The sequence below is a fragment of the Agelaius tricolor genome, unplaced genomic scaffold, assembly GCF_023055355.1.
Source record: "Agelaius tricolor isolate 1412-34295 unplaced genomic scaffold, bAgeTri1.0.p SCAF_42, whole genome shotgun sequence".
Lineage (NCBI taxonomy): Eukaryota > Metazoa > Chordata > Aves > Passeriformes > Icteridae > Agelaius > Agelaius tricolor.
Window position 1 is genome coordinate 2,953,426 of NW_027269302.1, and position 16,037 is coordinate 2,969,462.

The 16,037-nt window shown below is 52.1% G+C and overlaps 1 protein-coding gene across 1 annotated transcript; it reads right to left on the bottom strand.

Moving 5' to 3' along the window:
- Positions 1-4,473: 4,473 nt before the first annotated feature.
- On the bottom strand, positions 4,474-13,580 carry LOC139603919 (zinc finger protein 271-like). The gene is made up of 3 exons (XM_071454929.1): positions 13,551-13,580; positions 11,697-12,891; positions 4,474-5,272 (listed from the first exon to the last, which is right to left on the bottom strand). The coding sequence occupies exons 1-3, from the start codon at positions 13,566-13,568 to the stop codon at positions 4,710-4,712; spliced, it is 1,776 nt and encodes a 591-aa protein (XP_071311030.1). The 5' UTR covers positions 13,569-13,580; the 3' UTR covers positions 4,474-4,709.
- Positions 13,581-16,037: the final 2,457 nt, after the last annotated feature.

The window sequence follows — 16,037 nt, forward strand, 5'->3', positions numbered from 1 at the left end:
AATATGGTGCAAAAGATGATATCTGCCACATTCAATCAGACCATGCTTGTTCAACAGAAAAACGGGGGAAATGTGGAGAGCTTTGTGGATAATCGGCTAGCTGAGAAAGGCCACTTTGATGTGATACCGTTGGATAAGGTTCGGGGAAACAAGCTGGGGATTATGCAACCAGTGTCCAATCACTGACAAAGGTCATGGTGACCTTCGCTGAAACAGGAAGATGGGGGAGAAAATCGCTTGCCAGAAAATGAAGATAGCCTAGGTAGAGTAGCTATAGGAATGTAAACATAGAAGCAAAATAATCATTAGAGCACAGAAGTAGGTGTGGTTGATCTAAGTGTGCTTTAACCAATAATGAGCTCAACTTTTGCAATATGTATAAGCTTCATTAACACCAATATAAATATGTGTGAGCTTTCAATAAACTTTGGGATTTGATGTTCATGCATATTGTGTGCTGCAATTCTTCCGCCATTCACGACACAGGTACCTGAGTCAAGGCAAGTAGTCAAGGAAACTTGGGAGAAAATAGGAACATGGATGAGACCCATGGGCCAGAAAGACTGTATTCTAAGTGATGGCACACTAGGAACCCCTATGGGAGAATCAGCAGGCATCACACAATGGCAATGCTATTTGCCACACTATAAAAAGATTATAGAAAATGTTACAGAAACCACCCTGGTATGGAAGTGTGAGGCCAAGGATCAGGAAGATCAGACAGAGCCTTGGGACAGTGCGTGGTCTGTGAGTATCCTTCAAAGATTCCAATGTATGGCAAACACCCCTTGGGGCATTAAGTGGGAAGGCCCTGAGAATGAAACAGATCCAGCAGTAACAAACACTGCCACCAGTAGCAGAACGAGGGCAGACCAAGTTGGTGGGCATGTAATAAAACTTATGACTGCACTTCTGATGATGCAGAGATAAAGTAGATGCCACCCCTGGCAATAGCCCTACAAACTGGCTGTGCTTGCAGAGGGATCAAACATAAACAAGGCAGAGGGAATTATAAAGTAGTTGTAGGATGTACCAGGAGTACAGTCCGAGGTCCAGGACAATTTGTATGGGCAGCAAGCGATGGCACCTGGACAACACATCTGCCTGTAGATGGGAAAGTAAAGGAAATTACTTTAGGCCTCCCAACCTCATGTCCAATTTGGAAAAAGTCCCCATTTAACGGAAAACATGAACTTGTGCAGATAAGAGCAAGACGAGAAGTTCTAGACAATGAAAATCCAGATGACACTTGGCAAGAACCCTCTAGTGGAGTGAAATTTGGGTGGGCCCTAGAGTCTTTGCTTGGTCCTACAGCAAACTATCAGAGTAGAAGATGCTGTACAAACTTACAGGTCAGGTAGATAGACTGGCAAGAGTCACCCGGGAAGGATTTAAAGAATTAAACGTACAATTGCAAGCCACCACAAAAATGACTTTACAAAATCGATTAGCCTTAGATTTGTTACTCCTGAAAGAGCATGGAGTATGTGGATTTTTAAAGGGATGGGTTGGTCATTGCTGCGTTCACATCCCAAATGTAACTGCAGATGTAGAATATGACATCAATCAGTTGAAACAAATAGAGCATGAAGCACAAGAAGAGCAAAAGGATTTGACTACGACCTGGCTAGGCAAAATCTTTAAAGTTTAGGGTGGAATGTGAGTTCATGGATTAAATCTATCATTGAGACTGTGATAATCTTACTAATTGTATTCTTAGCAATTTGGTTAGTTCACAGCATCTTAAAAGGAGAGATAAAGAAGAAAACATCCTGGAACCAGAAGATAATAAAGGCACTGACACGCCCACCATCTTCTGGTTCTCCAGTTTGTGACAGCATCCACGACAACGTTTACATCAACCATGGACTTGAAGAACGTCAAGAATAAATTGAGAAATAAAGGACTATATCAAGTGAAAACATTTACACCTATAGTGAAGTGAAAATGCTTTCAAAGGGGGGAGAATGATAGTGGGGCCCTGGAAAAATGTCAAAAATAGACTCTGAAAACGTTAGGCTTTGTGCTTGCCAGATCATGTGAAATCGCACCTGCATAAGCAGTACATGATAAATGATATAATTGTTAGATGTGATGATTGTTTAGTAATTAAATATACTTACTGTATAATCATAGGAAGAATCATGAGAAACTATGTTAGAAGTTTGAGGGGGGCCATGAGGAGCCCATGCTTGGCTGAAATCTATGTATACAATAGAACAATATAAATTTAATCATTAACATGAAAGTTATATAAGGATAGAATATAAAAACATGTTCATCCCGAACCCATGTCGGAGTCAGATTTGGGTTGGTACCCCTGACACCCAGAGCTCTTCAATAAAAGCACCTGCATATAATCATTCTGGTGATTATGTGTTTCTGAACGCTAATATACCCAGTAAACTGTTAAACCCTTCCCAGTTGCTGTGCATGAGGCTCTATGAATACGCACCAGGCTGATGTAAGGGGAAAGGTATTTCAGGGGATCCCTGAAGGTAACAGGGTGCTCCTGCCTCAGTGCCAAGATGCACCCAGCCGTAATAACCTTTGCTCCATGGTCCTGGTCTCCCATTGTCCCTTAATAAACTTTTTAGATTTTCACAGGAGAGTGAACGTGTTTTTCACACTTCTGAATGGTTGAAGTTTTTTCATTTTTCACGGGAGGCAGTTTTGAAGAGCCGCAAGTGGCCAATCTGCCTGCAACAAGCACCATTCCACGGGACGTCTGCTGCAGCTCATGGAGGGTAAAGCCCTGGAGGCTCCTTATGGACAGTTATGGACGATTGCAGGCAGCGCCTCCATGCCCTGGATCAGCGGTGCCCCCTCCTGGGAACCCCCACGTGTTCCAGTTTCTGTGAAGCTGCCTGTGAAAAACACATTCACTCTCCTGTGAAAATGTAAACAGGTTAATAAAGGACTTTAATAAAAGTTTAATGGGAGACCAGGACCATGGAGCAAAGGTTATTACGGCCGGGTGCATCTTGGCACTCAGCCAGGAGCACCCTGTTACCTTCGGGGATCCCCTGAAATACCTTTCCCCTTACATCAGCCTGGGGCATATTCATAGACCCTCATGCACAGCAAACTTTTCCCCCAAAACTAGTTTACATCTTCCAAGAAGTGTTTAGCATGGCTCTTCCTTGGATCTGCCTTTTCAGAGCATGTGTGTTTCTTGGCTGTGGTTTTGGCTCCTTCTCTTTATCGCCTCCAGGTTTTGGGCCTTGGTGCACTCTGCCTTCAGACAGGGAGTGCTGATAGTTGGCAGATCTGTACAGGTGTCCTCATCCTGGGTGCATTGGATGTTATCCCATCCAAGCAGGAACTTTAGCACAAGCAGTCTTTTCACAAGCTTAATTAACGACAGAAATAAAAACTATAGAACAAAGTTACTTTAAAAAACAGTCCCAGCCCATATTTGATTCCAGTCTGTGTGGTCCTGATCCATATGGTCCCAGAAACCTGGGATCCCAGTCCATACAGTCCCAGTCCATATTTGATCCCACTCCAGGCTACCCCAGTCTGGAGGGTTCTGATCCACACGATCCCCATCCATGTGATCCCAGTCCAGGTGATCCCAGCCCATATTTGATCCCAGTCCATCTTTGATCCAAGCCCATATTTGATCCCAGTCTGTGGGGTCCTGCACACACTCCCAGGGTCTGGAATTCCAGTTCCCAGCCAGGAAAAAATGTTCCTGCCCTTGAACTTCCTTCCTATCCCCTCAACAAATTGCAATAAAATTATAAACAAAGAAATAATAATTGAAATTAAATAAATTATAATAAAAAAAAAAATCTCAACTCTTCTTTACAATACTCCAACAATGATTCAACTCAAACCAACAATAATTATTACTATAATATTACCAATGCATATAAATAAACAAATTATATATCAAGAAATACCTTTGGAAAATTTTAACTCGATGACTAATGTACTTTAGATAAAAAAATATCTAAAGAATAGACATTTAAATATCTAAAGAATAGATATATAATTTCTCAGACATTTTAACCAAACAATTAAACTTTAATAACATCCTTAAGTACTCTTGAAAAATTAAAATTATTTTTAAAACATTAATTGTGTGTGGGTGGTTTTATTTTGATATTGGTTTTTGGATTGTTTGGGTTAGATGATTTAAAAATGGGACTTTTATAGGAATTGAATCAGCTGAGAAGGTGGCACTCTGCAAACAGAACTGACTGAAAATCAATGGGACAGAAATCAGTAACTCTGAAAGTTTTATTTGCTATCAAATACATCGCACACAGCCAGGCCCACACAATCCCCATCCCACTGCTCCAAATTGGGATCCCACTTCTCCCAATCTCCTTCCAACCCCATCTCAACTTGACAGCTGTGGAATGGAGTGAGTTTGGCCTGGGATTGAATTTTTTGAGGAGGGAACAAGCAATCTGAGGTGGAATTGAGCCTTTTGGGGTTAAAATTCAGTTATTTTCAGTGGGATTTGCGTGGTTTTGAGGTGACTGTTCCATCCCTCCGGACTTTTGGAGTAGAGAGAGATGGAGAAGAGAAAAAAATTCAGGCCAAACCAAATGACAAGCAGCCAGGTGTGTTCCCAACATGGATAACAGGGAATGTGAGTGACCAGGGCTGTGCCCAAAGTGCCTCCTCCAGTGGGGGATGGAGCTGCAGCAGCGCACGAAGCTCTTCCCGCACTCGGGGGACTCGCAGGGCTTCCCTTACCGGTGCCTCCATTGGTGTTGGGTCAAGTTAGAGCTGCAGGAGAAGCTCTTCCCACACTGGGGACACTCATAGGGTCTCTCCCCAGTGTGGATGCGCTTGTGAATGATGAGGTTGGAGTTGTACTTGAATCCCTCCCAGCAGTCTGGGCAGCGGGAGGGCCTCTCCTCTGTGTGACTTGGAAAGTGCAGGAGGAGATGGAAGCTGGTCAGAAACCTCTTCCTGCATTTATCACACTCGTAGGGCCTCTCCCCATTGTGGATGCGCTGGTGCCTGAGGAGGTTGCAGTTGAGCTTGAATCTCTTCCCACAGTCGGGGCATTGGAAGGGCCTCTCCTCTGTGTGACTCTGATAGTGCTGGAAGAGACTGGAGCTGGTCTGAAACCTCTTCCTGCAGTGATCACACTCGTAGGGCCGTTCCCCAGTGTGGGTCCTCTGGTGCCTGATCAGGTCGGAGTTCCACCTGAAGCTCTTCCCACACTCCATGCACATGTGGGGCTTCTCCCCATCATGGAGCTGCTCATGGAGCACCAGCTCCGAGCTCTGGCTCCATCTCCGGCCGCCTTCCCGGCCCAGGCTGCCTCTTTCCCCCTCACATCCCCGCCATCTGCGTTTGCAGCCCCTCCTCGTGAGGCATCTCCGGGCCTTTTCCTCCCCGTTGGCTTCCTGCGCCGTGGAGCCGCTCAAAACGGCCTCTGCCACCAGGTTCTGCCGCGGGCATTTGTCCTCCCTGCTCTCCATGCTCAGCTCCTGCTCTGGGCGAGGAAGGACAAGGACAGCATGGGATTTGCCTCCGTGCCACAGGCAAGGGCCACGAGATCCCCCCAGGGCTGTGCTGCAGCCGGGGGCCCTGCTGGGCTGGGAGATGGAGCAGCACAGAGGGGAAAGGGGCACTGACTTCCTCCTCACCTGCCTCAGTGTCCTGGGGCATCTTCCTCTTTCTCGCAGCCTCCCAGGGGTTGGAAATGGGAAATCCTGGTTTGGAGAAAACAAGGGATGAGCACGTTTGTAGGAGCATCAGGGGTAGCACAGTCGGGATGGACGGAGATGAGAGATCTCTGCAGCCAGGTTGTGGAACTTGCGGTTTATTGCAAAGGGCCTGGGTGCAGGGCCCTGCTTGGAGCTGCCAGCCACAGCTTGGAGCAGGCCTGAGAGAAGAGAGGGGGAGAGAGGATGAGAGGGTGAGAGAGTAAGAGGGTAAGAGTGTAAGAGAGTAAGGTTCCCGTTACAATAAAATGAATCTTCTTCTGTGTTGAATATTCTATTTCTCACTAACCATTCCAGTTCAGCACACAAATCCTTTAGCATTTACATACAGCCTATAAAAATCATTACATCACCATACTGTAATAAGAAGCAATACATTTGTTCATTAATTAAATCAATAGCTAAATAATTATACAATATAAAAGCAATAACTAAATAGCTAAAACCGCTTGATTCTTAAATGTGCAGCCACATATGGTTGCTTGGCTTGCAGGAATCATATAGTGCTTTGGGAATTCCTTGGTAAAGATATACCTTGTAAGGAAAAGTTCACCCAGAGGTCACAGAGGAAGGCCATAACAACAATTCCTAAACGCGCAAGAATTGCTTAGGCTTGCAGGAATCGTATAGTGTTCTGAAAATTCCACTGTATAGGTACGCCTTATAAGGAAAAGTTCAGTCAGCGGTTAAAGAGGAAGACTTGGAGCCTTCATCCCACAACCACCAGAAGGCAGAAAAAGACCCCCTAGCAACTGAACGAGCAAGCGCAAAAGACAGACCACGTCATCCCTGGACCCGGGAGAAGAAGGCAATAGAAGGTGAACTTTGGGGATAGGAACGGCGCGAGCCTAGAGGAGCGGAGACTCCCAGCCGCCCAGCGCTGAACTTTGCTTGCTCTCGCTTGCAAAATAATAAAAAAAAAGTATGATCCTTAAATCCAGTGAACTCGTTTATCACCATACTGTGTTACATTTTGAACCCTAAAAACTCCTCTTTGGACCCCTTCTGCTGAGCTAGTAGGGTCTGCTCTGACCCTTGGACCTGTCTGCAAGCAGTGGGAATTGTTTCTTCAGAAGGGGATTACCTTCAGTCAGGCCACACCATTGTTTTCCATTTGTTCAGTAACTAAGGTATCTAACAGCTTGCTTTCATTCCAATCTTGCTTATAGTTTCTATATTCTTAAAAGCTTTTGAGAATATAGTAACTATAAGCAAGATTGGAATGAAAGGCCAGACAATAATATTTATAAGGCTTTCCTGTTTCATCTACCCCAACACACGTTGAATTTGAAGGTCCCTCTGCCCCCCAGAAAACCCTCCCAAACACCAAGATTCAGCCCGGAAAAAGCCTCCCAGGAGTTCCCCGTCCCTGGCCCTTTCTCTCTGGTGTTCAGGGGTTCCCCCCTGTCCCAGCTGCTGGGGTCACCCTGGCATTGGGGATCCCCCTTCTCCTGGGTGCCCACCCTGCCCAGGCTGCTGACAGTGCCAGCAATGCCAAAAGCTCCCCCCTCTTGGCTCTCCCCATTTCGGGATGCCGGGGCTGTTTGGGCTCCCGGGCTCCCTTCTCCCCTCATTCTCTGCTCTGCGCTGCAGCGGCTCCAAGGAGTCCCCCCTGCCCCTCTCCAGGCTCTTGAGGCTCCCGCCAATGGCGGCGCTCCCCCTCTCTGGGCTCCCCACTTTGGCCTCCTGGGGCACACAGGGCTCTGCTCCTCCAGGCTGCCTCTGCCGGCAGCCGCCACCGCCACCCCCCGATGTCCCCCTGAGGGGCCTTTTCCGCTCAGCCTTGGACTTCTTCATTCTCCAAACATCCCCCCAAAAAACCCAACCCAGGGACCCCCCGGGATATCTGGGCCGGGCTCCCCCTCCCCACTTACCTGCGCCATGGGGGGGGCGATGATCCCACAGGTGGGGGCTGCGAATTCAGGCAGGGCTCGAGACCGCGTGGTTCCCGCAGCTCAGCCTTGATCCGCCCTTGTCCCTCCTCTTCCTCTTCCGTCCGCTCCTCCTCTGTCTCATCTCCCCCTCCTTCTTCTCCTCCTCCATCCCTCCTCCCTCTCCTACTTCTCCCCCCTAACCCCGCCTCCTTCCCTCCTCTTTCTCCTCCCGCTCCTCCTCTTCCATCCCACCCCCATCTCCTCTTCCATCCCGCACCTTCCATTCCTTCTCCTCCTCCTCCTCCTCCCTAACCCCACCTCCTTCTCCTCCTTCCATCGCTGCTCTCTCTCCACCTCCATCCCGCCCCTTCCATCCCTCCTGTCTTTTCTCCTCTCCCCTAACCCCGCCTCCTCCTCCCCCTCCATCCCTGCCTTTCCCTCCCTCCTCCTCCTCCTCCCCCAGCAGCAGCCACACCCTCGGTGCCCCGTTCCCGCAGCCCTCGCAGCCCGCGGCAGCAGCGGCCATGGAGCCGGGCCAGGTCGGCATGGGCAGCGCGGGGCTCTCGGCTGCTCCCAGCCGCTGCGGGCGGGGGGAACCCGGCCCGGGCCAAAGGAGAGGCAAACTGGGCAAACTGGGGGCTGCACATCCAAACTGGGCCTTGCTGGGGACCCTGCCTGGCCACTGCCAGCCCTTGGGGCTCCTCTCGGCACATCCGCCAGGGGGGAACGCACACAGGCCTGGGAGATCCCAGCAGTGACAGCATTGCCAGGGACTGGGCTGCACTGGGATCGTACTGGGAGTGACTGGGGCTGTACTGGCTTTGTACTGACATCATACTGAGATCGTACTGGGAGTGACTGGGGCTGTACTGGCTTTGTAGTGCCATTATACTGGGATCATACTGCCATACCAGGGCAGACTGTGATTGCACTGATGGATACTGGGATCGTACTGGGAGTGAGTAGGAGCCTGTGGGGGGCACTTGAGACCATGTTAGGGACAAATGGGATATACTGGGATGAACTGGGATGGTGCTGAGTGTGACTGGGAGTAGCTGTGAGGAACTGGGGACATGCTAGGAGCAACTGGGAGGAACTGGAACTGAATGGGTGCATGCTGGGAGTGATTGGAAACTGCTGGGCTTATACTGGGATGAACTGGGATCATGCTGGAGCTGACTGGGATCATTCTGGCAGTGAGTGCCACTACACTGAGGCTGACTGGGAGTGCTTGGGAGCAAATGGGATCATACTGGATGAACTGGAAAGATGCTGGAGGGAACTGGGTTACACTGGGAGATACTGGGAGTGACTTGAACAAAAGTGAGGGTGAAAGAGAGCAACTGGAACCATGTGGAGCACAACTGGTTCATACTGGCAGGGACTGGGAGCACACTGGGCTCATCTCTGGATCATACTGGGAGGGACTGGACTAATACTGGGAGGATCTGAGAGGGACTGGGAGCACACCCTGCACATCATCCCCCATACTGGGTCTGACTGGGAGCAACTGGGAGCACGCTGGCAGCAAATGGCATCATACTGGGACTGACTGGGTTGATCTAGGAAGCAACTGGAACCACGCTGGAGGCAGCTGGGACCATACTGGGAGAGACTGGAAGCAACTGGGATTATACTGGGACCACCCTGGGAGGGCTGGCATGTGACTGGGATCAAACTGGAGCTTACTGGGATCATCCTGGGGTTGAAAGGGAGCGACTGGGATCCCACTTTGGGCTACTGGGAGCAGCTGAGGGAAACTGGGATGATGCTGCAAGCAAACTGGAGGAACTGGGAAGGACTGGTTGTCTGCTGTAGGCAACTGGGATCTACTGGGCATGACTGGGGGATCATACTGGGATAACTGACCCCTTACTGGGGCCACGGGAAGTGCCTGGGAATGACTGCAGACATGCTGGGGGCAACTGGGATATACTGGGAGTGTCTGGAACCATCCTGGGGGGATTGGAACCACACTGGGAACAACTGGGACCATGCTTGGGAGAACTGGGACCACACTGGGGGCCACTGGGTGTGAGTGGGATCATACTGGGAGGGACTGGGATCATATGGTGAGTGACTGAGACTATAGCAGGGACACCTGGATTCAACTGGGACCATACTGGGAGTGTCTGTAACCATTGGGGAGTGATGGAAGCACACTGGGAACAGCTGGGCCCATGCTGGGAGCAACTGGAGTCACTCTGAGGGTGACTGGAATCATGCTGGGATTGACTGGGAGCAACTGGAATGGAGCTGAAAGCAACTGGGAAGTGGGAGTGACTGGGAACACGCTTGAAGCAACCGGGATAAACTGGGAGAGACACTGAGTTACTGGGATCATACTTGAGGGTACTGGGTCATGCTGGCATTGACAGAGAGCAACTGGGATCACACTGGAGGCACTGGAATTGTACTGGGAGTGTCTGGGAGCAACTGGGATTAGACTGCAAGTGACTGGGATCATACTGGGAGTGGCTACAACCATACTGGGATTAGAGTGGGTGTGATTGGACCCTGACTGGGGGTTACTGGGAGCTACCAGGCCCATCCTGAAAGCTGACTGGGGACTTAATTAGCAGAGCTGGGAGCAACTGGGGTAAAACTGGGGGCAAGTGAAACACGCTGAGGTAATGGGGAGTGCCTGGCAATGACTGCCAGAATGTTCAGGGCAACTGGGATAGACTGGGAGGGTCTCTGACCATCCAAGTGGTGATTGGGACCAAACTGGGAGTGACTGGGAAGGTGTTGGGGGAATTGGGAACATACTGGGGTCAAGTGGGAGTGACCGGGGCCCTGCTAGGAGAGACTGGGATCATAGTGGCAGTGCCTAGGACTATGCTAGGGACAACTGGGAGAACTGGGAACACACTGGATGAAAGTGCGAGGAACTGGGAGCAACTGGGACTGTGCTGGTAGTAAATTGCATGATCATACGGAAGGACTGGCAGGGACTGTCTTCATACTGGGAGCAACTGGAATCCTGCGGGGAGTGAGGGGATGTGACCAGGATTATACTGGGAGTGCCCAGGCCTATACTGGGAGCAAGTGGGCTCATACGGGGAGCAGCCACTGCCTGAACCTGGACCCCCCAAAAACACCTCCCAGGGCCCCCTGATGTCCCCCTGAGGGCCATCTGCGGCTCGGCTTTGGAGCCCTGCCAGCTGCAAACATCCTCCCCAAAAAACCCCAAACTCAGGCACCCCCCCGGGATATTTGGGCCGCGCTTCCCCTGCCCGGGCACCAGCAAAATGGGGGGCGATGCTTCTGGGACTGCGGCGCCTCCAGGGAGCGCCCAGGCCACGAGATTCTCCCTCTCCTCTTGTGCTGCGGCCGCTCGGCCTCTTCCTCCCTCCCTGCTCCTCCTCCCCTGTTCCTGAAGGCCGAACTGTGAGAGCAAATGGGGCAGGGAAAGGCCGAAACCGTGAGGGGAAAGGGGGCGAGGAAAGGGCGGGAACCGTGAGGGGAAAGGGGGTGGGGAAAGGGCGGGAACCGTGAGGGGAAAGGGGCGGGCTCAGGCCAAGGGCGGGAACCATGAGGGGACACTCTGGGAGGCGGCACCCTGCAAACAGAACTGCAACGGACTAAACATGAACGGGAAAGAAATCAGTAAGTCTGAGAGTTTTATTTGCCATCAAATACATCCCACACACCCAGCCCCACACAATCCCCATCCCACCTGTCCAAAAAGGGATCACACCTCTGCCTGTCTCCTCCCAAACCCATCTAAGCCTGGTGGCTCTGGAATAGAGTGGGTTTGGCATGGAATTGAGGTTTTCTGTGGTGGGAATGAGCTCTTTTGAGGTAATATTGAGCTCTTTTCAGTGGGATTAGGGTTGTTTTGAGGTGACAGATCCATCCCTCTTGGCTTTTGGAGTGCAAAGAGATGGAGAAGAGAGAAACATTAAGGTGAAAAAAAAAGGAAAACAAGCCACGTGTGTTCCTAACATGGACCACAGGGACTGTGGCTCACCAGGGTTATGCCCAAAGTGCCTCCTCCAGTGGGGGATGGAGCTGCAGCAGTGCACAAAGCTCTTCCCGCACTCGGGGCATTCGCAGGCCTTCCCTTACCGGTGCCTCCGTTGGTGTCGGGTCAAGTTAGAGCTGCAGGAGAAGCTCTTCCCACACTGGGGACACTCATAGGGTCTCTCCCCAGTGTGGATGCGCTGGTGAATGATGAGATGGGAGTTGTGCTTGAATCCCTTCCCACAGTTGGGGCAGCGGAATGGCCTCTCCTCTGTGTGAATCCGATAGTGCCGGAGGAGATGGGAGCTGGTCTGAAACCTCTTCCTGCATTTATCACACTCGTAGGGCCTCTCCCCTGTGTGGATGCGCCGGTGGGTGATGAGGGTGGAGTTGTGCTTGAATCCCTTCCCACAGTCGGGGCATTGGAAGGGCGTCTCCTCTGTGTGACTCGGAAAGTGCAGGAGGAGATGGAAGCTGGTCAGAAACCTCTTCCTGCATTTATCACACTCGTAGGGCCTCTCCCCTGTGTGGGTCATCTGGTGCCTGATTAGGTCAGATCTCTGGCTGAAGCGCATCCCACACTCCCCACACTCGTAGGGTCTCTCCCCAGTGTAGATCCTTTGGTGCTTTATAAGGGCAGAGCTCCTCCTGAAGGTCTTCCCACACTCCCCACACTCGTAGGGCCGTTCCCCAGTGTGGGTCCTCTGGTGCATGATCAGGTCGGAGTTCCACCTGAAGCTCTTCCCACACTCCCCACACTCGCAGGGCCGTTCCCCAGTGTGGAGCCTCTGATGCTGGAACAGGTTCCCTTTGTGTCCAAAGCTCTTCCCACATTCCACACATTGGTAGGGCCGTTCCCCAGTGTGGATGCGCCGGTGCCTGACGAGGGTGTAGTTGCGTTGGAATCCCTTCCCACAGTCGGGGCAGTGGAAGGGCCTCTCCTCTGTGTGACTCTGATAGTGGTGGAGGAGATGGGAGCTGGTCTGAAACCTCTTCCTGCATTGATCACACTCGTAGGGCCGTTCCCCAGTGTGGGTCCTCTGGTGCCTGATCAGGTCGGAGTTCCACCTGAAGCTCTTCCCACACTCCACGCACATGTGGGGCTTCTCCCCATCATGGAGCTGCTCATGGAGCACCAGCTCCGAGCTCTGGCTCCATCTCCAGCCACCCTCCCGGCCCAGGCTGGCTCTTTTCCCCTCACATCCCCGCCATCTGCGTTTGCAGCCCCTCCTCGTGAGGCATCTCTGGGGCTTTTCCTCCCCGTTGGCTTCCTGCGCCGTGGAGCCACTCAAAACGGCCTCTGCCACCAGGTTCTGCTGCGGGCATTTGTCCTCCCTGCTCTCCATGCTCAGCTCCTGCTCTGGGCGAGGAAGGACAAGGACAGCATGGGATTTGCCTCCGTGCCACAGGCAAGGGCAATGAGATCCCCCCAGGGCATCCCCGGCAGGACAGCACTGCCCCCGATGTCCCCCCGAGGGGCCTTTTCTGCTCAGCCTTGGACGTCTTCATTCTCCAAACATCCCCCCAAAAAACCCAACCCAGGGACCCCCCGGGATATCCGGGCCGGGCTCCCCCTCCCCGCTCAGCTGCGCCATGGGGGGGGCGATGATCCCACAGGTGGGGGCTGCGAATTCAGGAATTCGAGACCTCCTGGTTCCCGCAGCTCAACCTTGATCCATCCTTGTCCCTCCTCTTCCATCCCCGCTCATCATCCTCCTCCTCGCTAACCCCACCTCCTTCTCCTTCTCCCCCCTCCTCTTCCATAGCCCCATCTCCCCCTTCCTAACCCCGCCTCCTCCTTCCCCTCCATCTCTGCCCTCCTCCTCCTACTAAGCCTTGATCTGCCTTCATCCCTCCTCTTCCTCTCACTCCTCCTCTTATCTCCACCTCCTTCTTCTCCTCCATCCTTCCTCCCTCTCCTCCCCCCCCTCACCCCGCATCCTTCATTACTCTTTCTCCTCCTGCTCCTCCTCTTCCATCCCCCCTCCTCCTCATCCCCTGTCTTATTTCCCACCTCCTTCTTCTCTTCCATCTCGCCCCTTCCATCCCTTCTCCTCCTTCTCCGCCCTAACCCCACCTCCTTCTCCTCCTTCCATCGCTGCTCTCTCTCCGCCTTCATCCCTCCCCCTCCTCCCCCTTAACCCCGCCTCCTCCTCCCCCTCCATCCCTGCCTTTCCCTCCCTCCTCCTCCTCCCCCAGCAGCAGCCACACCCTCGGTGCCCCGTTCCCGCAGCCCTCGCAGCCCGCGGCAGGAGCGGCGATGGAGCCGGGCCAGGTCGGCATGGGCAGCGCGGGGCTCTCGGCTGCTCCCAGCCGCTGCGGGCGGGGGGAACCCGGCCCGGGCCAAAGGAGAGGCAAACTGGGCAAACTGGGGGCTGCACATCCAAACTGGGCCTTGCTGGGGACCCTGCCTGGCCCCTGCCAGCCCTTGGGGCTCCTCTCGGCACATCCGCCAGGGGGGAACGCACACAGGCCTGGGGGATCCCAGCAGTGGCAGCACTGCCAGGGACTGGGCTGCACTGGGATCGGACTGGGAGTGTATTGGGGCTGTACTGGGGGGACTGGAACCACACTGGGAACAACTGGGACCACACTGGGGACAACTGGGAGTGAGTGGGACCATGCTGGGAGGGACTGGGATCATATGGGGAGGGACTGGGACTAGAGCAGGAGCAACTGGGTCCAACTGGGACCATCCTGGGAGTGTCTGTAACCATAGGGGAGTGATGGAAGCACACTGGGAACAGCTGGGCCCATGCTGGGAGCAACTGGGATCACTCTGGGGGCACTGGCATCAGACTGGGAGTGACTGGGAGCAACTGGGATTAGACTGCAAGGGACTGGGATCATACTGGGAGTGGCTACACTCGTACTGGGATTATACTGGGCGTGAATGGAACCTGACTGGGGCTTCCTGGGAGCTACTGGGCCCATGTTGGGAGGAAAATGTGACACACTGGGAGCAACTGGGATCGGCTGGAAGGTTCTGGAACCATGCTGAGAGGACTGAGACTACAACTGGGGCAACTGGGATCATCCTGGGAGCAACTGGGGCCACCCTTTGAGCAACAGATAGAAACTGGGATGATGCTAGAGGAAACTGGGAGGAACTGGGAAAGACTGGGATCATTCTGAGGTAACTGAAACATACTGGGAGTGTCTGTAACCATACTGGGGGCACTGGAACCACACTGGGAACAGCTGGGATCATGCTGGGAGCAACTGGGACGATGCTGGGGGAAACTGAATCTGCCCTGGAGGCAACTGGGCACGACTGGGACCCTGCTGGGAGGGACTGGGACTATTCTTGGGGCAACTGGGATCATCATGGGAGGAACTGGGAACAGCTGGAATTATGCTGGGAGCAACTGGGATCCCAGTGAGAGCAGCTGAGGCCATGCTGGGTTACACTGGGATCTCATTGAGAGCGACTGGAATCACACTGGGATTGACTGGGAGTGGCTGGTTTTGTGGATTTGGGGGGTTTGGATTTTGGGGGATTTTCTTGGCATTTTGAGGGGGAGTTTTTCTGGGGGCGTTTGGGGATTTATTGAAATTTTTTGTGGCTTTTTTTGAATTTTGGGGCTTTTACTGGTATTTTCTTAGGATTCTTTAAGATTCTCAGAAATTCTGGGAGTTTTATTGGATTTTTAGGAGATTTTGCGGCATTTTATTGGAATTGTGGTGGCATTTAGTGGGATTCCTTGGGGATTTTGTGTTTTAGGGGATATTTGGTGGGATTTGGGGGGTTTTGGGGGGTTTTTTGGGTGTTGCCAGGATTTTTTTGTATCTTGGGGAGATTTTGTGGGACTTTTGATGGTTTTGGGGACATCTTTGGGGAATTTGCGGAGTTTAATCAGGATTTTTGGGGTTATTTGGATTTCAAAGGATTTTGTGAGCTTTTATTGCGATTCTGGGTTGTTCTAATGGGATTTTGAGAGATTTAATTGGGATTTAGTGGGTTTTATTGGGGCTTTTGTGGCTTTTAAGGAGGTTTTGGTGCCTCTCAGCCCTTCCCCAAGCCAGGGAATGCCCCCTAAAATTCCACTAAAACTCCACAAAATCCCCAAAAAATTACAAGATAACCCTCAAAAACCCCAGAGAATCTCCAAAAATCTCAGTGGAACTCACCAAAATTTAAAAAACTCACTAAATTTTTCAATAAATCCTTCCCCCCACAAAACCCCCACAACCCCAAGAAAACACCCAAATCCAAAACCCCCCAAATCAACAAAAACCCCCCAAAATCACACAACCATCTCAAACCTCAACAATTCTCCCCAAAAACCCCAATGATTCCCCCTAAACTCCCAACAAAATCCCCCAAAGCACAAAAAAGCCACCTCCAAATCCCCAAAAACCCTCTCAAAACCCCAAAATCCCCACAAATCCCCCCAGACTCAGTGGGGCCGTCCTGGATCAGGGGGCACCGGCCGGTGGAAAGGAGCCACTTCAGGGGGCCCTGGGAGCTTTTTGGGGAGGGGGCACCGTGGGAGACCCC